Source organism: Tasmannia lanceolata, unplaced genomic scaffold, assembly GCF_043159265.1.
Source record: "Tasmannia lanceolata isolate RefF3 unplaced genomic scaffold, GAP_Taslan_0.1 ptg000003l, whole genome shotgun sequence".
NCBI classification, from domain to species: Eukaryota; Viridiplantae; Streptophyta; class Magnoliopsida; order Canellales; family Winteraceae; genus Tasmannia; species Tasmannia lanceolata.
In genome coordinates, this window is record NW_027518680.1 from 6,799,526 (window position 1) to 6,824,421 (window position 24,896).

Genomic DNA, 24,896 nt, shown 5'->3' on the forward strand with positions numbered 1-24,896 from the left:
AGAGGTTTCTCCCAAGGAAAGGGAGATGATTTTTTCAACCCCACTGTAGAATTATGCGCCCCCCTCTTAAAGTCACTTATGGGCAGACTGGAACGCTTTTTAACGTCAAATCACTTACAAAGGGGGTGCATAATCCTACATGGGGGGAGAGGGGGAGGGGGGGGGGGGGGGTGAAAAATCATCACCCAACGGAAAGTGTCACTCGCACGTTATCCTCCGTATTACGTTTATTCCGTGACCTCTTCTTTAACAACGTCAACGACGGCGGACTAGCTTGCCTGCCCACTTGCTAAAGGTGGAGGAACCCACACTCTTTGTTATTTTTTTTCTTAAAACGTGCAACATGTGGGGCCGACGCTCATCATTAACAAACTAGTTCATCGGAAAGTGGGCTTGAAAAAACATTTCATTGGATACTAAAAGGGAAGTGATATTTACGCCCCTTTTCATCACCAGGACACCCAACGCCAGTGTACGTGGCAATCAAGGCCACTAGATTCTTCTGACATCAAGTACATTAGGCCCCCTTTAGTCATTGGTATACTGGCACCAGGTGTCCCTGGTGATGAAAAGGGGCGTAAATATCACTTCCCTAAAATTATCCTGTAACTCTAACGTCCTATCATCGTCCACCGACATTCAAGACTAGAGCTCGTTGGTCAGATGGTGGGACCCACAGGGTCATACTTCTAAATGAAGTTCCGAATTCCGATCATGGTTTCAGATTTCTGTTTTGGAATGAGTTTCGCTCCTCACCGAAACCGAAATTTCGTACGAAATCCAACTAATATTTTATCTCCTACAAAATTTTGGCCGAAATTACTGAAATTTTGGTAATTCGGCAGAAATTTCAGTAAAATATTAAATAACGAATATAATTCAGATTTTTTTTGGTAATGTTCCTTAAATTTCAGACCCAAAAAACCGACGGAGAATTTGAAATTTAGGCCGAAATAAAGAAATGTTTCGGGTATTAGGGATTTCGCTTTTGGTCTCCACCGGAATTCGAAATTTCGGATTTCGGTTACACGTGTGTGGATTCGTCTCACTGCAAATGAACCACCTCGGAAAAATCACACCTGTCAAATGATGGTAGCTTTCTCGTCAACGACTGCAAATAGATGATGAAAAACAAAATAACAAAAGTTGATTGATCTATTTTGAATCGGAGTCCATTTACAATGCGGGGCCTACCATATGGACGGACTAGATCATCCGACACGTAGTTTTTTCTGTAGAGTTGAACTTTCAAACGTCAACGCCGAATAATACGGCCATAAATTCTTCGTCTGAACACGCCTCTATTTTTCAACCCACGAAACTTCTGGCGACCGACAAACCCTACACATGGAACTCTCTATTTCATTTCTATCTAACATATAAATCCCCTAACGTTATCCGTTAAGTTTTAAAGGCAAAGAGAAACGTTAAAGGGGGTGAATTTATCTTCATGCACTGAACCTTTCTCACAGAAACCGTTAAAAGGGGATCTCGAGAAGATGTTCTTAAAAATAGGCAACCAATCAGAGCATTTGTTTATTGGAATATTAAACACAAGTATCCGAGGAAATTTCAAGTTTTGCTGAGTTTCTAGAGAAGATTGAAATTTCAGATCTGTTTTTCGTGGCTAAATGCAGAGGTATCTACTCAAGAATTGACTCTTCTTTCCGCTTTCGCTCCAATAATCATCGGAATTTCGCACAACTGATGAGTTTTCTTTATAGAGTAGATAGAATTCAGTTCGCTCTTTGTTTTCATGAAGTTTCTTTTCAGTAATATCTCTCTCTCTCTACATATCTCTAAATTACTGGAAACTAACTCTGAAGAGAAAGAAAATACTTGTTTTTATTAAGGAAAAAAATGCCAATGGATCGAACTCAGTCAAGCAGAAGTCAAGAAGGAAAGGGAGCTCCTGTTGTAGCGATCGAGTGCTTAACGGGGAGTTCGAAAGCCGACGAGTGGAACGGGGACATGCTCCAGACCGGAGACATAGTCGAAGAGCTAAAGATCGGGAATTCCCCCTCTCCGATCCGATCTCCGTTCAAGAACGGGAAGAGCGGGGTCCAGAAGCTATTACACAACTCGTTCAAGAGAAATGAGACCTCGATCCAGGTCCGAGTCAGACGCGGACGAGACGAGTTCATTGAATTGCAAGCGTGCATCGTGCCCAACGTCACCACAGGGCGGAGGCATTACATGCTCAGATCGATTCACGATCCAAATTACGCCGTTGGATTTGTTGATCGCACGGAAGGCGACTGCTTTGCTCTCCAAGGTAATTATAAGCTATTTCCGCTTTTGTTTCTTTTCTCATCTCTCCAATTCACTAGAACGAAAATAAACACCAAACATAAGCCATTGCTTAATTTGCGTGACTTCATTAATACTAGCTAGTAAGGAGATTCTAATTCATTTTCAGGCAAATTAACAAGTGTCATGTCATTTAGGCCACGTTTGGATACCAACAAGATTTAGATTTGGATTTAGTTGATATTTTGAACGGGATCAGATCCTTAGATTTCCAAATCAGCTCCGATTTTTCAAATCTGTTCTCTGAGACATTATTTGGAAATCAATATTTGTGGCAACTTCCTTCAACATCGCTGCTCCTCGGCGTTGCTCCGGCAGCAGCGAGACATCCCCCTCTCTCTCTCTCTTAAAACATGATCATGAAGATGATTGATGTGTTTTGTATCCAAAACTCAATTCCAAATCAAAATACAAATGCATGAGGTATCCAAACGGGCCCTTCCAGTTTTGGTAATTTCGGATTTCGGCCATTTCAGTTTCGGTGTTGATGAAATCCGAAATTTCGGATTTTTGTCGAAATTTAAAACCATTCTTAGTAGTGTATATATTTTTTTTTACTATAAAACATCTTATAAATATGAGCTTTTCATCTATAGCTATACTATATATAATAGAAAAATATGGGTTTCAAGAGGTTATGTAAAGCATTATAGATACAAAGTTAATTATTAAATACATCATAATTGTAGATATCTTTATTGCTATTAAATTTTATGCGTTCAAATTTCTTTATAGTTATTAAGTATTTTATAAATGTAAATTTCTTTATAGTTATTTAGTACTTTATAAATGTAAATTTCTTTACAGGGATTAAAACTTACATTTTTAAGCTCCAGATTTATTTTATTTCATAAAGTTTAGTCAGAAAATTAAGTATTTTTCACATGAAGCGCACAACGCCTTCCATTCTCTTGTACTATATATAATGGAAAACTTGGGTAGCTACAATGTTATATAAACTTTTCTTTATCTATTAGATATCTTATAAATGTAAATTTCTTCCTTGCAATTTAAATTCGTAATCTATTTTTACCTAATCAAAATCTATAGTCATAAATTGCGTCACATAAAAAGCAACCTATGTTGTGATGCCCATGATGCAGCTTTATTGTAATTTGGTGTGTATCCAAACGCACAGCATTCTACTTAATTCCTTTCTAAGATAATCTAAGATAATGATCTGAATAGCATCTGGTGGAATGTGGGCCCACAATTTTCCAACTACTTAGGTTCCTTCAATGCATGTAATCATGAAATCGACTGACTAGTGCGCAATGCAAGAAATCTTGACGCATCTATATAATGGTCTTTCTCCTCTTTTCACGAAACAAGTACTAGATATGAATTTTGGAAGGTGGTGCAGGTGCAAGGACAGCTAGTCCTTCCTACAATCAGAAAAGTGGGTAGTGCGTGCTTCATTTTCTTTCGTACACATACATGAACACCGAGAGTCAGTGCGTGCACCACCCAAACGCTTCTCTAGCGGTTCTACTTTTGTGAATATATAGTTTTCTAGTGTAACTCGAGTAACACGAGTCAAATAAATTACTAGAAGTCATATTTCCACATCCTTTTATTTGTCTTGAAAATAAACTCTTCCGGTAAAAGACAAATTAACAAAGGGAGGGGAACATCATTTCCTATAATTTGCTGTGAGAGTGCATTGTTTCACATTGGTGTAACAAAGTTTTTTATCAGTTTGGTGTTGCCTTGTATAAATGTATTGTGTTTCAAATGCGTTTCAATCTCATCATTTATAGGTTCTAGGAGCTCGAGGGTGGTGTGTGCGCTTACTAACGCTCAGCTTCAAGACGGATACGTATCCTATCCTTGGGAGAAGAAGATGAAAGAGTCTTTGCCCGTTGCAAACTCCAGCTGCTTCCTTTCCCTGCTTCTCCTTCCAAAGGCTTCTGATCGTGTTGCATCTCGCTACAATGACTTGGAAGACACGCTGGCCAGGGCAAATGCGTGGCTCATTTCCTCTCAGGCCTCTGGGGTTCCTATTGTCTTCATCAACGTACAAACCGAAGCCCTACTTACCAAGGTAATTAAACTCCTCAAACGTTTCAACTGAATCTTTAGCAACTTGGTATTATTCCTCCTCATTTGGATAGCCTGGTTTCACTCAGGAAATTGATTTTTTTTTTTCTAACCCATGAGGTTTTATTTTGTGAAACAACCAATATTTACTTCAAAAGATTATGCTATTAGAGCTGGTGTTATTTAATCATTTATATTTCTAGTGTGGCCCCTCTTTTATGGGTTGGCATGTGACCCCTCGTTTGGGTTGATCATACACCTGAATTTTTAATATGAAAGAGCTACAGGGCTCTGGTTCGACGTAAAACCATCCAATTACTCCAAAATCTTAAGCTGTTAGAGTTGGAGTTATTTAATCATTTATACTTCAACAGATTTAATATGCGAACCCCCTGTATATTCTAAGCTTTTCTCTATGTAACAGATATCCGGAGAGACAGCTTCTTCAACTGTCAATACAGGATCATTGTCTGATCTTTCAAACCTTGCAAATGTAAGCCTTTATGGTTTTGAAGATTATCACGGAGTTGATATTGGAGTAGTGAGGGCAGTCCGTCTCTGGTATGCTGCTTTCGCAGGAGAATATGCACTGGAAATCAAATTAAAGGAAGGCGATTCAAAACTTGGGTTTGCCATAAGTCGCACGGAAGAGGTTATTTTCAGCTCACCACCTCTATGATATATCCTTTGTGCATTTTCTTTACGTGAGACAGTTTGGATATTTCATTCTCTCCATCAATTCTCTTCATTAGAATAATAGGCTCTATGTTATTACTAAAAAAACCCAATTTTTGAACCTGTTTAACCCATTTTTGAATTTGAAATTTCGTCTTCAGAGACTGAATATCAAACTTTGATTGGCGGAAGGAAATTGATGGAATGCCTTCTAGACCGAACCAACGTGTCGGTTGTGTAGATGTATTAAGGATAAAAAAAAATATCAATCTTCCGCATAGATTTTGGACACATACAGACCGAATTAATTTGTGTCGATAGAACTTACCCTTAAAAGTCCTTATAATTAAGCCCATACCACTGTTGAGACCCGGGTAGAAGTTACCCTTAAATGCATGCTGTTAAGAACAAATTAAACTTGGCTCCAAATCAGTTTGGACGAACTTCCTCCAACTCCTCTAATAGCAAGGGGTGTCGAAATATCAAAACTTGATGTGGGATAGTTGCCAACAGAAAAGACCCAATAACATATCAACCACTCTTCAATATTTTTTCATTTGCAGCAAAATATTTTCGTTACGACCGAGTTTGATAAAAAAGAAAAAAAGATGTGTTTTTTCTTGGGGGGGGGGGGGGGAAATGCTGTTTCACAAATTAAATCACAGGTATCTTGCATATTAAGACCAAGGTTTAAAATTTCGGTTTCTGTACCGGTTTGGACCTTGAAAATTTGAAATTTCCGTTGAAATCTGGTAAAAAAATAATAATAATATTTTATTCATTATTAAATTTCGGCCGAAATTTGGGTGAAATATTAAATTAATATTAAAAAAAACAGATTTTTTGTGTCAAATTTCGGAAAAACCTAAATTTCGGCCGAAATAAATGACCATTTTGGTTTTGTGTGGTTTCAGTGTCGGTCTCCACCGAAATCTGAAATTTAAAACCATGATTAAGACTACCATGCATTCATTTCAGTAATATTTGTATTCGATTATTCTTTCGAGTTTTACATTTCAATTAGTATATCAATATGATCTTTATTTCATTTTGCCTTTTTTTATTCATAAACTGCAGGGTTTCATTTACATATCCTCTGTAATTGATGACGATGAAAACGAAGTAGCTTCCACACGATCAGGGCTTAGACAACTGTACAAGGAGGCAATGGGTGCATCAAAGCTCCTAGTGATTTCAAGAGTGTCTAATGAAAAAGTTCTCCCTTGGATGGTTTCTTCAACAGGAGCCGTCCGATGCTTCGACACAGTGTCCCTAAGCCAAAAGCTCTCACTGCATCGCCATGCACTGCGTCCGATCCTCATCCACGTGTTGATGTGGGACCCGTCGATTTCAGCACAGAATGGAAGTGTTACCAGGAATAGGGCAACCATGATGCCACTAATGTCTTTCCCTCCAGAGGTTCAATTGCCTCCACCTCCAATCCAGAGTTTGGCTCCAACCGATGTGGCTGGGACTAGGCTAGAGAGAGACACGGCTGGGGAATTATCTTTCAGATCCCATGATTTTTCATTTGCGAGCAACTGGGTATGACTTCCTTTTCCTTTTATTTTTGGGGTTCCATTAGTCTATGTAAATATATATGTTGTGACTAAAATAACTTTTTTATGTAATTAGTTCATGTACTTGTCCTAGTTTATGCACTCGTTATAGTAGAAGTGAGGGTCTCTTATAGTAAGGTTTTGATAAGTGTTGGTGTCAGGAATTTAGAGATGTTTTTTTTTAAAGGGGAGTGATAAATCAACTCCCCAAATTGATAAATCGACTCCCCATGTGTCTATCTCTCTCCTCTAGCTAGTCGATTTATCCAAATGGGGAGTCGATTTATCACTGCCCTTTTTTTTTATTATGACGTGTAATGCCATAGGGTGTGTGTTATTAGCCATTGGATCTTAACGGCTTTGGATATGAGTATACGAGTTTTTATACGGTGTAAGCCCTTATAGCTCCATATTTTTCAAAAAGTACTATAAGGATGATCAAAACCGTCCATGTGATGGGTTACAATGTAAATACTAAATAGGTTGTGCCGAAAAAACAATTTCTTTAGGATGATCTACCCCTCCGATCTATAGAGGTTATCATAATATGTAGTTCCTCTATAGTTCGGAGGGCTAGGATCATCCTAAAGAAATTATTTTTTCGGCACAACCTATTTACATTGTGGCCCATCACATGGATGGTTTGGATCATCCTATAGAGTGGTCCTAATAGTACTTTTTGAAAAATACGGTACTATAAGGGCGTACACCGTATAAAATCTCTAGAGTATATAAGCTAATCCCCTTTCTCTTGAGTAGATCTTCTGAAAAAACGCATCAATGAATGTGTGATAAACTTTGAGAGCTGTTTAAATAATAAAATGCGAGATGAGTTAGTGAAATTATTAAAACATGGTAGTGCCAATATCAGTAGCCAAAACATCTTGCTGCCGACTAATCCCGCCTATGACAAATGTAGAAAGAAAAAGAAGCAAAGATTGCGATCCGTGTGACTACACTCTAAATAAATCTAAACCGTCAATACGTTTCTCAATCGAACGGGTACAAATTGTTTCTGGAACAAAAGATTCAATGTGAAGCAAATAATTCGTGCCTACAAAAACACCCTTCATCACTCACTGACAGACAACACCTCTTCATTTCTTATTTACTTTTTTGTACGAAAAAGCAAAAGGGTTGATCAATGGCTCGTACGAAGCAAACGGCGAGGAAATCGACGGGCGGGAAAGCGCCACGTAAGCAGCTGGCAACCAAGGCTGCGAGAAAATCAGCTCCGGCTACCGGAGGCGTGAAGAAACCTCACCGATTCAGGCCAGGGACGGTGGCGCTGAGGGAGATAAGAAAGTACCAGAAGAGTACGGAGCTCCTCATTCGTAAGCTTCCCTTTCAACGCCTTGTTCGTGAGATTGCTCAGGACTTTAAGACTGATCTGAGGTTCCAGAGCAGTGCTGTTTCTGCCTTGCAGGAGGCCTCGGAGGCTTACTTGGTGGGTCTCTTTGAAGACACCAATCTGTGTGCCATCCATGCCAAGAGGGTCACTATTATGCCTAAGGACATGCAACTTGCTCGTAGGATCCGTGGTGAGAGGGCTTAAATAGGGTCACAATAGAAATGCCCAAAACTCTGTTTTGGCTTCTAATTTTATCTTTTTTTTTCTGTGGCGTTTTGGATCTTTTGAATCTGAGTGTCGATGTAAATCTTTGGAAATGAATGCAACTTTTTCTGTTTTTTATTTTGACCCAAAGCCTATTGATGGATCCTCTGGTTCATGCTGGAAATAGCAGCTGGATCCTGTTAGAGTGTAAGAGATTCTCACAGTTGGATTACTTGCTACATGGGGAAGCAAGACTAGATTATGCAATTAAGCTTTTGATTGAGCATAATAAGATCTTATCTTCCAAGATTTCATTTGGGTCGATGGGGGCAGATTAAGCATGTGACCTTTGTATTTTGAGATTATCTATAAGAGTCAAGCTCCCAACCATGATTCAAGTAATAAGATGAGTGAATTAGAACTTCTTAGAGATAATTCAATCTGATTGGAGTGATTGGTTTGGGTCTTCCTCCTTGTATTCCTTTTTTAAAAAACCCCAGCTTACTAAAAAAAAAATAAAAAATGGAATAAATGGATGACATTATCATTCACTAGTGCCCTACATTCGGATCTAGGATGCTCCATCGGATTATCTAGCTATGTATGAGCATGATCCAAAATAATTTCGTATACTTGCGCCCCCCTCCATTCGGAACTAGGATTCTCCTTCGGATCATTTAGCTAGAGCATGGACACAAGCCCCATCCATTAATGCTCGGATCTTTTGGACCCATCTGACCATTTGGTTCCATTGACACCACTGCTAGATGCTGAAATTTTTTTCCCAAGATCCAAATTTCTCAAATAGTAAAAGGAAAAAGAAACCACTGTAAACTAAAAGGTTAGAAAACTGATAATCCAATCGAATCATATCATGTTGATGCTGAAAACGCAATATCATCTCCTCAGTACAAGAAAAAAAGAAAGAAAAAAGAGAGAAAAAAGGCATGGATCCTCACAAGTTATTACAGGAGCTTGGCGATATTATTTATTATATTAGCAAGAGTAAGCATACTACATAAAACTAGCCTAATAGGCTAATACTACTCTAATAGATCTTTATTCCACGGGTCCATAACATCACATCGCCTTCATCTATGCTCCAACATTACCTGCACAAGACGGAAAACCACAACACCACTATCAGACCACCAATGGAGTGGGAATATCATAACTCCAAACAAAAAAAAATTTAAAAAAAGAGAGCCAAAGGCATTAAATAAATACAGGGTTCGAAATTGATGGTGCATTTCCCCGGGAGCTGCATGGCCATACTGCGGTCGACGCCCGTTATGGGCGGGCCATTAACGAGCACACAAAGGCAGGGTTGGCCGAGTGCCCTGATGGCACTGCAACAGGCCTCACTAGGCGGTATAGGGCTGAACGGGGCCACCGATGGCCTACATGGTATCAGTTGAACAAGAGCTGAGAAAAATGTGCTGGTGCAGGCCTGACCCACCCCTTGTTCCACCATGCTACCCATCAAAACAAGGAATACCAACCACATTACTACCTCACCACGGCCAACCTTCATGGTAGAAACTCTTCCCATCACTTCTAAGAATGTTATATTTTCACCCTTTTCTCTGAGAAATGCAATTTATAAGAGAGTTTTCATGCTTTCTAGCATTTCTATCCTAACCCAGTTCACTCAATCATGCAGTCTTTATGCTAGCTCTTGGGTAGGTACTTAAAACGGTTCTAAATTCAAACTTCATGACTTGTTTTTTCCTGGTGAAGCATTTCTGAGGAATGACCTTGCCGTGGTCCAGTACCATAAAGCATAATTCCTATGTTAAAAAGGGACCTGATCTGACTCAATGAGTAATACAAGTCCTGTTGAGCCAAGTTTCCTAATGAATGTTTCATTTATGGGAAATGATATCAGAACGGCAGTGTTTTGATATTTCTGCGGAAGCTTCTTGTCTTTTAGTATTTAACAGGCTTGTGAGAGCTTTTTGTGAACTGTAATAACCTTTTGACAGCCCTTTAAATAGTAAAAGACAAGAAGTTTCCGTGGAAATATCAAAACATTGCAGTGCGGATATCATTTCCCTTCATTTATTTGTGAAACTGTGCGACTTGGATTGAGCTTTTGCTAAAAAATGAATTGGAATCAATTGAAAAATAAATTGGTAAAAGCTCAACCCGAATTCCCAAAATGGACACTAGTTGCACCCCTAGCATTTTTAGCACCATCAAAGGGAATTCATGGTACCCATACCACTTCACATTTTTTTACCACATCAGAAACAATCAGAGCAGTTTGTGATACTCAAATATGATCTTTTCATTGCAATTTTCTGCAAATAAGAACACGAGCAATATATGAATTTTCAAAATAGAATTTTAATTAAGTCACTAAAATAATGTTCAAGTGGGGCTCTTCTACGGCTCGATAACTATGCTAACAAAGGAAAAAACCATCAAGAATCATTGCATCCTAACCACCAAAAGCAGGTAAATGTAAAATCGGCACCTTGTCATTCTAAATAATCATTGCTCTTTCTTCCCTTTGAGATTGATTACTGCAAGCTCTAGCTCAACATACTCCCCTGCATGAATGGTTGGGTACTTGTCCGCGAGCGGTGAGTCCGCAAAGTGGCCTAAGGGCTTTAACACAGCATCAGAAGCAATATGTGCGAACAGCTGATCATGCCAAAATATAATTCATATTTAAGTGAAAGATTAAAAGGAAACTAATGTACTCAAACTCTTGAAAGACCAAGATTTTACTGAGTAAGTTGCTTCACTAACCGTTGAAGAAACTCTCCACAGGCTACGATCTTGCTGTCGTGCTAATTCAATAGCATCCAGTGTCCTATTTGTCACAACAACCTCATGCATACCAGCTAAACATTCTCCTCCAGTCAGCCATTCCAGCTGCACATGAGCAGAAATAGCTTTAATGATGAAAAGAATGAAAAATACACAACGAATTCTTCTAAATGGGCAAAGAATCCGTGTCGTACATGTCTCGGATTCCAATAGTTCGGGATTCTTTGAGACACATCTAGATCTCTTTTATTTGTTTTCTCTGAATAGTACAACCACATTTTTACAATTATCGCATGTTTTAAGTTTTATCAGTCCTAATAGTAAGTTTCTTAAATGAAAATAAACATTATATCTACTTAGACTGTTAGAATTTTCAATATATTACTTGTTAGAATCAAATTTGTCAACTTACCAACTTCTCCAAAAGCTTAAGCTGTTGGAGAAAGACGTTATTTATCTTTTATACTTTAACACTCCCCCGCACGTGTGGCCAACTTGGCAAACACGTGGCACATGTGGTCCCACTTTGGGCCGACCATTGCATGTGGATTTTTCCTATCTGGGAGGTTTGAACTCGAGACCTTTGGCTTTGATACTATGTTAAACTACAAGTTACTCCAAAAGCTTGAGCTGTTGGAGAAAGGCGTTTTTAATCTTTTATACTTTAACAATATTATTATGTAAAATAAAATAAATTTGAGGTTTAACTAAAATATATCGGCGAATCCACGAATCATTCTTTTTTAGGTTTGCCTACACTTGATACCTGTGTCGGATTGCGACACTCGTATCCATACTGATGCAACATAGGATGAAACATTCTGCATTATAGTTAGCACAAAAGAGGCTCTAAAAATTGCAAAACCTCATTCTATCAGAACCAATCAATGTTAGAGTAAAATATGAAACAAATAGTTTTTTATGAATATTTTTTCCTTCTTTTGCTTGATTCTAATCTAGCCTCACCATTTAGCTCTCAAACTGCAATTACTCTGTCCCTCCTCTTAACAAATCATTAAACAGAAGTCTCATATTTATTTGTGCATTGCACTAGGAAACTATTAATATGGAGTATACCTCTTTTCCTGTCTGGATGAGAAGGCACCCAACAGGAACCTTTACTTCTACTTTCTTTCCATTTCTCAACCAAATGTTAAGACCAGGGAATCTGCTCCTGCCATGGATGGTTAAGAAGTTAAGATCGTAGTGGTATCCTGCAAACACAGTGCCCTCACGTCCATAACGTTGAAGGTCACTTCCCGTTGGAGCAAGCAAATGAGGTCCCTGGTGTTTTGAGGAAGAACTGTTGTCAATGAATGCAGGTGATATGAAATTGTAGTTACACTTAAACACTAGATGAGAAACAAATTCTTATGCATACATTACTCCATAGGAAAACCATATTACATGGAACCAAGTATTTGCCACAAGAAAGGAAACTTGCACTTGTCAAATAACTAAAATGTTTCAATTGCAAGAATTCCTTTCCGCTTTAATGAAGTAGGGAAGACGGATGGAAGCACAAAACAACTACCACAACACATGCAAGCATACTTACCAGTCTACATAATTAAAAAAACACCATTTTGTTGAAAAGGATTTCCAATAGTCATAGACTTGCTGTAGAGTTGTGGCTTTGATTTGGACTATTTTTCCAACAGGACATTTGGCAATAAAAATGCTGATTTACAATATCACCACTTACCATTTTCATTAGAGAAGTGAATGCATCTTTTGGTAAGCCAAAACCAATAGCAGCCATTTCAGCAACAACCTGCAGAAGAATTTAGTCGAGAAATATATTGTTACTAAGCCATCAACAATTTGGGCAGATGCTGCCATATTGACAAACTCAACATAATTTAGCTAGGGGTGCTTTAAGATGTGATGTCTTGGGCTTCCAAGTATTCGATGTAAGTAATTCCAACATACTATTGGGTGTTGAGGTAAAAAAAAGGCACAGTCAATTAAAAAAAAACACAAAAGCAGTTTAACCTCAATTGCAGAAATCATTTTTGAGCCCCATGAGTCCATGTTTTCTTTCCATTCAGGAAAATCTTCTGGTACAACAGGTTCGGAATTCAGTTCCTGCACGAAACAGAGGTGATTGTCAATGATTGGAAACAAAATGGATGCACTCAATAGACCGTTAAAGTTTACAAGGTGTTGGGAATACAAATGATGAAATGAAACCTGAAAGCGAGTGTTCAATGGTCGCGGGCCCACTCTCCACATGTATCTCCACTTAGGATCTGGTCCCACTGGAGTGGATGGTTGAAACTCCTTTGGCATTGTTCTTATTTTCTGTTGCATTTCCTCATCTACCAGACTGCGTGGAACCTCAACACCTTCTGGTGTCACACCAACCTGTTTGTGTCCATTCACCCAAATTTTTTTAAGCAAAGTTAGAAGTTGGCATTTACCACCTTTTGTCACCTTAGCATTTCCGCTAGTACCCTATAACAGACAAGAAAAAAAAAAGTCCGAGATAATACTAATTATTTTGCTAATTATTTGAAATTAATTAGAAATATTAACACGTGGGAGACTTAAATTCTTGGAAAACAAGATGCGGATGACTCAACATATCATTACGTTCCCCCTCAACTTTTAATCAGTTATAGCATTTCATGCCATTTTCTCTGTAGTAATGAGCTATATGTAACTTCCATAAAGAGAAGCACAGGAAAGAAATCAGTCTCGTGTGTTTTCCAGAAATCAATTTGATCTTTCTGTCGAACACAAGGCATAGCAAACTTTGAAATTTTTTTACAACCATGAAGGTACCTGACATTCTATTTTGAAGTTGACATTTAACCCATTTGATTCATGTATGACTCAAATGGGATTCCAATTCAACCTTTTGTTTTTATGAGAATTGATGCAAACCATAAGTTGTATATCATAACTAAGATTTTAACAATAATAGAATGAACACTCATTTGATGTCTTATCCAATAATTCTCGAAGAGTTTACTAAATTAAGAGCTATGAAAATGTAATATTTCTTGGATCGGCTATACATGATGGCATCATTGACTTGAAGAAAGAAAAGGGAAAGGTGAGGGCATTCAAGCTTTTATAGGCCCAAAACATAAGGAAAATTCCATTTGATGGTAATCCTTTGGGTTCATTATTATGACGAAATGCCTTTGCATTCTTTTTTGTTTGTGGAGGTCTTGATAAACTAGGAAGCACGGGTACTCTCCCGGGGCTCCCATACCCGTACCCGACACGTATTGGGTGCGGGTACGTTCGGGTACGCCCTGGGTACGTCCTGGGTACGTACCCATATTTAGAAAGAAAGAAAAACCCAATTTTGGTTGTTGGGTGCGTGTCGGGTGCACACCCACGCGTACCCGACACATCCTGCTTCTCTCATCTGGTGTAAATCCTTCCTGCTTCTTCTCTCTCTTCTCCTGTACTTAGTATTTACATGTAAACCATTTAAGTAAATGTACTTAAGACTTACATGTAAATAACAGAATACCCCCCCATTTTGGATTTATTAAAAATAGTTTCAAGACCCAAATCTAAAAGGAAAAAAAGTCAACTTTCTTGTTCTAGTATAAAATTTGAAGAAAAAGGGTCGGGTCAAAATTTTAACTTTCGTAACTTACAAACGGGAGGGGGGGGGGTGTTATTTTTCAAAATTTAAAATTCATAAAATCTATCATATCCAAACATTACTAAATCCCAAAAGTCCGGTATAAAAAATCTCATAATTTGGTCTCTAAAAATTATTCATCTTGTCAGGCACTGGTCAACACTGGCGACATACTTTTTTTCTAATGAATGATGTATTGATGCCCTATGTTATGAAATATGGAACTTAATCACTTATGAAATGAAGAGTAATATTAGAATTTTCCATTTTGGTGATGTTATTGTTATTTGATTGATGTCCAATTTTTTTTTTTAATTTTTATAAATATATAATAAAATATTAAAATATATGACTATATTCGGAGTACCCGAACGTACCCGCACCCGTTTTTTTGAAAAATCACGTACCCGTGTCATGTCATACCCGCACCCCGTACCCATGCTTCATAGTTGATAAATACCATGGTCAGGACAACTTGCATGGATAGTAAAATCATTAGAAATTTCATGTCATCTTTGCTTTGATGCTTGAAGAGATAGTTACATTTGTACTGAACGGAGACAAATTCCCATCACTTTACTCATGCGGTTGACACTCTTAAGTCTTAACTGCCGGTAATCAGAGAGAAAGCAACATTAGTAGATGATATGTTTGATTTCCATAAATGAAGTTTGGAAATTGAAAATTGGAATTATCTTCGATGCATGCCTGAGTATTTTTCTCTTTGACGATTGCATGTTAGGATCTTTCATTTCTTCTTATTTATCATGAAGTTAGGCGTGTGTGTGTGTGTGTGTGAGTGTGAGTGTGTGTGTGTGTGTGTGTGTGTGTGTGTGTGTGTGTGTGTGTGTGTGTGAGAGAGAGAGAGAGAGAGAGAGAGAGAGAGAGAGAGAGATTATCTGTTTCCTTCAGGAGAGTTTATACAACATGCACATTGAGGAATGAGGATTTTGTTTGCGGAAGATGGTAATATATGAGTGTCTCTTGCTATCTTTAGTCTTAGCATCCTTATTCGACGATATAAGTATGTAGCTCTTCTTTGCTTATTTCTAGGAAGCTGTAATACTTGATATCTGCCTATAATTTGCATAGAACACAATTAAGATGGATTTAGTCTAAAACGGAAAATGAATCCCTAGAGAGTAATGTGTTACCTTGACTTCGCATGCTTATGTTACTTGGTGACTTTTGCCAGGCAGTCAATTGGGCTTCTTTATATGCTACTTACACTTTTATAGGTAGGTGCTGGTCTACATAGTCTATTGAATTTAGGAACACGAAATGTTGGATGCATATTTAGCATACCCATTCACTTTTATATATTATGAAACTAATAGCATATTAGACCACGTGTCATACTTGCCCATGTATGTGCAGAAATACATATTATTCTAATTGCTGGCTATATATATATATACTAGTAAAAAACCCCGTGCGATGCACGGGCCGACAAAGAACTGTACGGACCACATCATAGGTTGATCCAAACCGTCCATGTGATGGAACACAACATCAATAGGTTGTGCCTGTAAAATCATTTCCGTAGGCTGATCCTAGCCCTCCAATCTATAGAGGTTTCCATAATTAAAAAAGCATAAAGGAGGGGGGGGAGGATTGAAATTATGTGGCTTTAATGGGTGCCTTTGTTAAAAAGCATAAAGGAAGGGATAGGATTGAAAATATGTGGGTTGAATGGGTGCCTTTGTTAAAAAAAGTCAAAAAAAGTGGTGTGTAATTCTCATAGAATTTTGGGAGAAATTCAAATAATTCTCTCCTGCTATATATATATATATATATATATATATATATATATATATATATATATATGAGGAAACTATTGGTGCACTTAAGCTCACCAAGCTTATGGTGCGCTTAAGCGCCCAATCACATGGGTCCCACATTTTCTGTGGTGATCCAAACCATTCATTTGCAAGGCCCTATCGTAGATAGGGAGTGTACCAAAAATCAGCTCCATAGGATCATCCTAACCCTCCATTTGTGGAGGACAAAAATGGGCAGATTTGTGGACAAACAAGGTCTGTCCATTTTGACCTCCACAAATGGATGGGTTAGGATGATTCTATGGAGCTGATTTTTGGTACACCCCCCCATCTATGTAAGGGCCTTTCAAATGAATGCTTTGGATCATCCTAACAAAGTGGGCCCCCGTGTGATTGGGCGCTTAAGTGCACCAACAGTTTCCTCTCTCTCTCTCTCTCTCTCTATATATATATATATATATATATATATATATATATATATATATATATATATAGTGTTCCTGCGCAGCTGCTCAGATAGCTTATCTGAGCAGCTGCGTCAAAAACTCATGTGGCCCACATTTTTGGGGTGATCCAAAGCATTCATTTGAAAGGCCCTTCCATGGATAGGGTGTGTACCAAAAATCAGCCCTATAGGATCATCCTAACCAAATCAAAGGTGGAGGGGAAAATGGACAAACACTGTTTCTGACCATTTTTTCCCTCCACAAATAGCAGGGTTAGGATGATCCTTAAGGGCTCATTTTTGGTACACACCCTATCCATGGAAGGGCCTTCCAAATGAATGCTTTGGATCAAGTTTTTGAAGCAGCTGCTTAGATAAGCTATTTGAGTAGCTGCGCAGGAACACTTGTGTAGGTAAGTTACCTACACACTAGCTTAAAATACAGTGGGGGCCCACATTGTTTGGGTGATCCAAACAATTCATTTGAATGGTCCTCACATAGATAGGGTGTCCACAAAAAATCAGATCCATAGGATCATCCCAACCCTACGATTTGTGGAGGTAAAATGGACGTGTATAAACCTTCACAAATTAGTCCATTTTTTGCCTCCATAGTTGAATGGCTAGGATGATCCTATGGATCTGATTTTTTGTGGACACCCTATCTATGTGAGGATCATTCAAATGAATTGTTTGGATCACCCACACAATGTGGGCCCCCACTGTATTTTAAGCTAGTGTGTAGGTATACCTACACAAGTGTGTAGGAAATGTTCTCTCTCTCTCTCTCTCTCTCTCTATATATATATATATATATATAGCAGAAGAGAAAAGAAGAGATTTTTTTGAAAATTCTATGAGAATTACACATCACTTTTTTTGACTTTTTTTAACAAATGCACCCATTCAACTCACATATTTTCAATCATATCCCCTCCTTTATGCTTTTTAACAAAGGCACCCATTAAAGCCACATAATTTCAATCTTACCTCCCTCCTTTATGGTTTTTTAATAAAAAATCTATAGAGTGATCTTAACCATCCGATTTAAGAGGAATTATGGAAACCTCTATAGATTGGAGGGCTAGGATCAGCCTATGGAAATGATTTTTGGGGCACAACCTATTTACATTGTGTTCCATCACATGGACGGTTTGGATCAACCTATGACGTGGTCCGTACAGTTCTTTGTCGGCCCGTGCATCGCACAGGGTTTTTTACTAGTATGTGTGTATATATATATATATATATATATATATATATATATATATATATAGGAAAAGGATTGTACGCTCGAGTGTACCTAACCTTAGGTACGCTCGAGTGCCAAATCACATGGGTCCCACATTTGTTTTGGTCATCTAAACCATTCATTTGCAAGGCCCCATCATAGATAGGGTGCATACCAAAAATCAGCTCCATAGGATCATCCTTACCCATCCATTTGTGGAGGTCAAAATGGACAGACACTGTTTGTCTACAAATCTGCCCATTTTGCCCTCTAGTTTTGGAGGGGTTAGGATGATTCAATGGTGCTGATTTTTGGTACACACCCTATCTATGATGGGGCCTTGCAAATGAATGGTTTAGATGACCAAAAAAATGTGGGACCCATGTGATTTGGCACTCGAGCGTACCTAAGGTTGGGTACACTCGAGCGTACAATCCTTTTCCTCATATATATATATATATATATATATATATATATATATATATATACATATATATATATATATATATATATATATATATATACACACAATTTTGATTGCTGCAGGGCTTCAATCTTTCAATTGCCTTCAATGCCCAGTCACCTAACTATCCATTTCGGAAATCAACAAAGCTTGTTGTTCCTTAGGCATGGGGTTGCTTGAGAGAAGAATCTGGCTTCAAACTATCCTGTCCTGATGAATCTGTTATGGTTTGAAATTTTGCATAGAATTTCAGTTCAGAAAATGTCTAACGCAGTTCAGATTGAGGTTCAATTCTTGATTCTTATGGATAAGAACTTCAATTTCAATTACAACATTGATGCAATCCTTTCTTCCGTATTCTCATATTCTGCAGTGAAATGTTAGGGGAGAAGTTGAGTATTGTTGTTTTTTGTTGTGTTCAAAGAGCTATGGTGTAGCAACTCTGTTCTTTTCACATGTAATTCAAGAGTCAAGACTGACTCAAATTCTGTGATTTGTTTTTTAATGTTGCTGGTTTTTTACTTTGTTTACTGGTTTGATGTTTCAGTTTAGAAGCTTTTGTTCTTTTTCTTTTGGTTCTCATATCCTCTTTTCATCCTTTAAAGTTCCAATTCATATCTTCAGTTAAAGATCAGTGCTCATGATTTGTTTTATAAGAATAGGGCAAGGGGTTTGATAAGAAAGTAATGCAATCAGATGTACTAGCAAATAATGTGGTATTAAAACAGGAACTGATGCCAACAGAGCTGGTTCTTCCCATGAAAGACATTTCTTCCCAAAAGTCAAGCTTCGATAGGAGGGCTCTTTTTGCTCCAAAATCTGCAGGTATCTTAATCAGTGTCTAGTGTTCACCATCGATAATTCAAATCTTTTGCAATCAGAAATGTGAAATTATTGTCAATTTTTTTAGCATGCATACAGCTCAATCTTAATTAGTCAACTTTCTGTTTATTTTCTTTCTCATTCTCTCCTCATTTCTATCCTTCACTCTCTCTCAATCCCTTCAACCATGGGATTCCTTATTTCACTCATTCACTCTTTCTCAATCCCTCCAATCATGGTATTTGAAAATGTAATACATTTTGTTTATATGGCTTTCACAGCCAAAGAAATACACGATTAGAATTCAAAAGGTCAAGATCTTCCAACATCTCATGGTATCGGAGCCATAAGGTTGCATCTACCTCCGCTGCCTTCTGTTTCTCTATTTTTTTTCTAATTACCTATGTGGCTTCTCCACCATCAGATGCTTCACACACACTTCAACAACCCTGTTCCACCCTAAGCCAAAGAAATACACATGACCCTTTTTTTCTTCACCACTTTGATAATTGAGGACTGATCCTAGTCTCTCACCCCCCCTTCACGAGTGATAACCATGATTTTAAATTTCGACTGAAACCGACATGAAATGACCAAAATGTTTCTGTTTCCATCCCGACCAAAACCGAAACGACCGAAATGCATAAACTAAAATCTTAAGTGTAATAGTAGTATACAATATTAGTATGTATTACATAATTATGTTTGTATACATTGCATACAAAATGTGTTGCATGTATTATGTATATGAATTAAATATATGTACTAAAAAGTATCAGACATGTGCGACAGTGCATGTCACAAGGTATTCGATGTTTTTAACCATTATGGATGGGTGTGTTTCTTATAAGATAGTTTCTAAGCGTGAATTTGTGATTATTTTAGCATTTCCTAAAGATTCATCTTTAAATTCCTATGATTTGTGGACACAGACACGAGTGTCGCGTCTCGACACGGACACAGCAAACCCCCAAAATTTAGAAACGGGTACACAGTTAAAATAGAAAGTATATATATAATCACGATTTGTGGATACGGATTTGTGTGTCGAGTTTCAACACGGATACGGGTTGCCTGACATGGCAACATCCAAAACTCTAGAACTGGTGACACACACATACATATAAAATCACTCATTGCTATCATAATTTGTCCTCACGCCCACATTAAGTCTAACACTTCTAGTAGTACATTTAAAAGTTCCAAAGGCGTGTCGGGACACGGCAGGACACGTGTGTTGGCAATAAATTCTGTCATTTGAAAATGTTTCCTTGATTTTACAGGATTTTCATGGAAATTTCCAACCGAAACCGAAACGTTTTCGTTCCCGTGGCTACTGAAATGGAAACCGAAATTTAAAACCTGGGAGATAACTACCTTACTTGATGCTGTGTAATCTTCATGGCCTTGGTCTCCATTACCAAAACCAGCTTCATCGATAGTTCCTTACTGAAGCCTAATGTCCATCATGGATTCACTATGTCATCATGGTCTCCTCATGGATTCTCAATGCTATGATGAAGAATCACTTTGTTCTACAGCCATGAAATAAACAAGACCCTTTTTTTCTTCACTACTTGGGTAATCCAGGACAGTTCCTAGCCTCTCACCTCCTCAACAACGATAACTACCCCACTCGACGTTGTGCAATGTTTATGGCCTTGGTCTCCAAGAACAAAATCGGCTTTGTCGACTGTTCCATACCGAAGCCCAATGCCCTTCATCCCACATACACAGCATGGATTTGTTGTACACCATGGTATCCTCATGGATTCTCCATGCTATGATAAAAGATCTCTCTAATAGCTTCTTCCGGTCTCCTCATGGTTTCTCAATGCTATGATGAAGGATCTCTCTAATAGCTTCTTCTATTGTGATTCCGTTCCTGCCATTTAGCGTGAACTTCGAGATCAGTTCTCCCAAACCAATAGACCTCGTATTTTCAAAATTCGAACCAACACCGTCACCCACTAAGGAACAATCATTGACTGTGATGTGACCTTCACATGTCTTAAAGCTTATTGGGATGCGATGAGTTTCTACCTCTCCCTTCCAACTTGCATTTCGGTGCTGCTAAGGTCCTGCTTGTTTTATATTATGACAACCGATTGTAGTCTCCCCAACTGATTATTGGACTGAAAATGGCACTAAACTTGAGTCCAATAATCGGTTGGGGACTCCAAAATCGGTTGTCATAATCTAAAACAAACACGCCGTAAGGCATTCATAGGAATGCAACAACAAATGTATCTTGCTCACGTTCTCGTGAGATTTTGGATGAATCCTAAGCGGCTATTCGCAGCCAACTACTCCTCTCAGACCCTTTGCCTTCAGTAAATAAGGCTTATTCCCTCCTCCTCCTCTGAGATTAACGTCATTGCCTTGTCGTCCTTTCGGCAATCTGAGAGTCATCCATACTCATTGCTAATGAGGTAAATGCTACTGCTATCAGCAGTTCACCTATTCACAACCCCAATCAGAGGACCAACTATGCAATTTCGCGTAGTACCCACAAAAAAAAAAAAAAAAACCATCAAATAAAAAAAACGGAAAACCCTAGACCACAAAAAAGAAAAAGAAAAAGGCATGTTACTTCCATACACATTCTATGAAAAATTACCCACCTACTAACATTGATGGCCAAACTAAAAATATCAATTCATTTCCTTTTCCTCTACATATATGAATTATTAAGAGAGGGTGAGAGGGGGAAAAGGAAAACCTGGTAATGAAGATGGGGGCGCTCTTGAAGGAGCTTGAATTCGTGTGATTTCTCAAAATAACTCTCCATCATGTCAATAAATCGATCACTATCTATTGCAGAGCATCTCGGATCTTTCACCAAAAGCGCCCCTGTTTCTTTTAGAATTTGACTCACATCCAAACAAAGGCGTTCTAGTTGGGGATCGAGCATCGCCTCAAAAGTTCCATGATCTGGATCGCCGTTAAATTTAGCGGAGAATTCTAGATAGGGGGATAGATCGATCACAGGGATCTCCATCTCAAAATCGAAATCAAATGGGAGAAGAGAAGAGAGATCATTAGATGGCGGGAGAAATGTTTAATTTGTATTTATATTTAGTCTGATTACTGGAGAATTTTCTTTCCTTTCTGGGGAGTGATGACTGATGATAACGTGCGCCGAGGAACACCGTTTATGGAACTCCATCCCTTCTACGGCTGCAACAGGGTCGGGTTTTTCAAAACCCTAGCCCAACCCTGGATCCCTTTATCTCGGCCCTGAAAAACCTCAACCCATTGCCCGCCTTACACGGCTACGCTGAGCCATCTCGGCCCTGAAAAACCTCAACCCATTGCCTGCCTTACACGGCTACGCTGAGCCAGCCCCGGCCCGCCCTGATTGGCCCGGGCCAGGCCAGGCCAGGCTGACCCTGATTGACCCTAGTGCAAATACCTATTAAAAATGCTAAAAATAAAGCAACTACATATCATATAGAACAAAATGATCAATAAACAGAGAAAGGAACAAAATAAGACAATATGAATTCAATAACATGATGGGTAGCAAATACAATCAATTAATAATAATAATCTAAAGAAACATCAATTCAAGATAATTGAAAACATTAGCAAAAGAAACATGCGCAAATGGTTCAATTCTATAATAGAAAACTTAGGATCGGGCCGGGTCGGGCCAACCCGAGATATTAACCCTACATCCGACCTGACCCTGACTCAAGGCCAAGAAAATGCAGCCCAGACCCTGTTCGGGCTCAGGGGCCAAACTTGCGCCCCTAATCCCTTCTTTGTTTTTTTGTTTTGTTTTTTGGAGATGATTTTTTCGCCCCACTATAGGATAATGCGCCCAACTTTTAACGTGATTTGTGGGCAGACTCTACGCTTTTTGACGTCAAATCACGTTTAAAAGGGGGCGCATTATCCTACAGAGGGGGTGAAAAATAATCGCCCTTTGTCTTTTGGGCAATGATAAATCAACTCCCTTTATATCTTAATTCGACTCGTTTGTTTCTCAGACTTATGTTGGACGCAGGTTTGTAGAAGGAGGCGGGACTAAAGGCTGGCCCGCAGAGTTGGTCCCACCCCTGGGCAATCTCAACCGTCCATCTAGTAGATCCAATGTTAGATCCCCAATAGGTCAAAGACCACGCCAATTATACAGTCATTAATGGCCCAATTAAATATGATTTGGGTCAATGAATGAGCCCCTTGGTTGCATCTATTGAAAACCAATGCTTTAATAGGGCTATAAAATAAACAATTAGGATCAATCGAAGGTGGGACCTGCTAGGGCTGCAACTCGAGCCGGGTTTTACCCGACCCGCATCGACCCGACCCGAAAATAGCCTGGGTTGGGTTCAGGTTTCATGGGTTTCGGGTCGAGCCGGGTTCAGCATTCAAAAGCCCGCATGAATCTCGGGTCGAGCCGGGTTTGAAGGAGCCCGACTTGACCCGACCCGAGTTACATAAGTTATAGTATGTACATTTTTTTCTATTGTTAGTTAAAAGTTAAAAGTGAAAACCCACGCACCCACTGTTATTGTATGTGAGTGTAATTTCTACTTCTATGAGTTGGGTTGATTCAAGTGTTTGATTCAGCATTGTTTGATTGTAATTACAACATTGTTTGATTACAACATTGTTTGATTCAAGTGTAATGTGAGTGTAATTACATCATTGTTTAATTCAAGTGTAATGTGAGTGTAATTTTTGCTTCTATGAGTTGAGTTGCCTTGCCAAACAAGAATTTTTCTTAAAAAATTGCGTCAACGTGGGAAAAAACCCGACCCGACCCGAACCGACCCGAGATTTATCATGGGTAGGGCCGGGTTTGGGAATTGTGGGTTTTCCGAAAAAAAAACCCAAACCGACCCGACCCGACCCGAGATACTTCTCGGGTAGGGTTGGGTTCTCCAAAACCCGACCCGAGTTGCAGCCCTAGGACCCGCCATGTAACAGTGGGCTGCCTTCATTATGTCACGCTGCACCATAATAGAGGCTTTCCGCGTCTCCTTTCGTTGTGGAGGCCGCACCATAATGAGGGATACTGTCTACGCTGCACATGTTAGTGAGAATCATGTGAAAAGATTCGATACTGTCTAGGATAAAATTTGTGCTGTTTCCTTTTGCGTGTTCGGTTCTATTCTTTAGACTTTTAGTTAGTCCTTTTTCTTCTTGGCTAACAACATCAAGACACGCTTGTGTCAAGGTTTGTTCCAAACAGCCCTCAAATGCTGCCACTTATAATGGTTTGTTTGTCATTTCATAGACAAGGGTTTTATTGTCATGAAAATTTAGTCTCTACCATATGTTAGAAATATGTGGCGCAATAAGGAGAGGTGTTAGAAACTCTTTTAACACCAGCGGGTCTTCAAAGCAGCTCTCTAATTTGCGTGTGCTTCTTCGTTTCACAGCAAGCGTCACGGGCACGTAAGTAACAAAGACATTAGCGTCTTTATTGGTTACTAGTAAAAAACCCGTGCGATACACGGGCCGACAAAGAACTGTACGGACCACGTCATAGGTTGATCCAAACCGTCCATGTGATGGAACACAACATAAATAGGTTGTGCCCCAAAAATCATTTCCATAGGCTGATCCTAGCCCTCCAATCTATAGATGTTTCCATAATTCCTCTTATCTTAAATCGG

General features: G+C 38.8%; 4 protein-coding genes across 4 annotated transcripts; 2 read left to right on the top strand and 2 right to left on the bottom strand.

Annotated features, from left to right (window-relative positions):
- The first annotated feature begins 1,354 nt into the window (after positions 1–1,354).
- On the top strand, positions 1,355–6,732 carry LOC143849680 (uncharacterized). Its single transcript, XM_077358816.1, has 5 exons — positions 1,355–1,639; positions 1,854–2,275; positions 4,071–4,354; positions 4,775–5,002; positions 6,103–6,732. The coding sequence occupies exons 1-5, from the start codon at positions 1,632–1,634 to the stop codon at positions 6,574–6,576; spliced, it is 1,416 nt and encodes a 471-aa protein (XP_077214931.1). The 5' UTR covers positions 1,355–1,631; the 3' UTR covers positions 6,577–6,732.
- Positions 6,733–7,344: 612 nt separating this feature from the next.
- On the top strand, positions 7,345–8,283 carry LOC143849688 (Histone superfamily protein). The gene has a single exon (XM_077358835.1). The coding sequence runs from the start codon at positions 7,729–7,731 to the stop codon at positions 8,137–8,139; it is 411 nt and encodes a 136-aa protein (XP_077214950.1). The 5' UTR covers positions 7,345–7,728; the 3' UTR covers positions 8,140–8,283.
- Positions 8,284–8,993: 710 nt separating this feature from the next.
- LOC143849693 (Bifunctional inhibitor/lipid-transfer protein/seed storage 2S albumin superfamily protein) lies at positions 8,994–9,787 on the bottom strand. The gene is made up of 2 exons (XM_077358848.1): positions 9,367–9,787; positions 8,994–9,251 (listed from the first exon to the last, which is right to left on the bottom strand). Exons 1-2 carry the CDS (start codon positions 9,689–9,691, stop codon positions 9,235–9,237), a joined length of 342 nt encoding a protein of 113 aa, XP_077214963.1. The 5' UTR covers positions 9,692–9,787; the 3' UTR covers positions 8,994–9,234.
- LOC143849683 (uncharacterized) lies at positions 8,994–22,662 on the bottom strand. Its single transcript, XM_077358822.1, has 8 exons — positions 21,989–22,662; positions 13,111–13,284; positions 12,913–13,005; positions 12,623–12,691; positions 11,995–12,201; positions 10,897–11,022; positions 10,619–10,788; positions 8,994–9,251 (listed from the first exon to the last, which is right to left on the bottom strand). The coding sequence occupies exons 1-7, from the start codon at positions 22,265–22,267 to the stop codon at positions 10,636–10,638; spliced, it is 1,101 nt and encodes a 366-aa protein (XP_077214937.1). The 5' UTR covers positions 22,268–22,662; the 3' UTR covers positions 8,994–9,251; positions 10,619–10,635.
- Between the last annotated feature and the right edge of the window lie 2,234 nt (positions 22,663–24,896).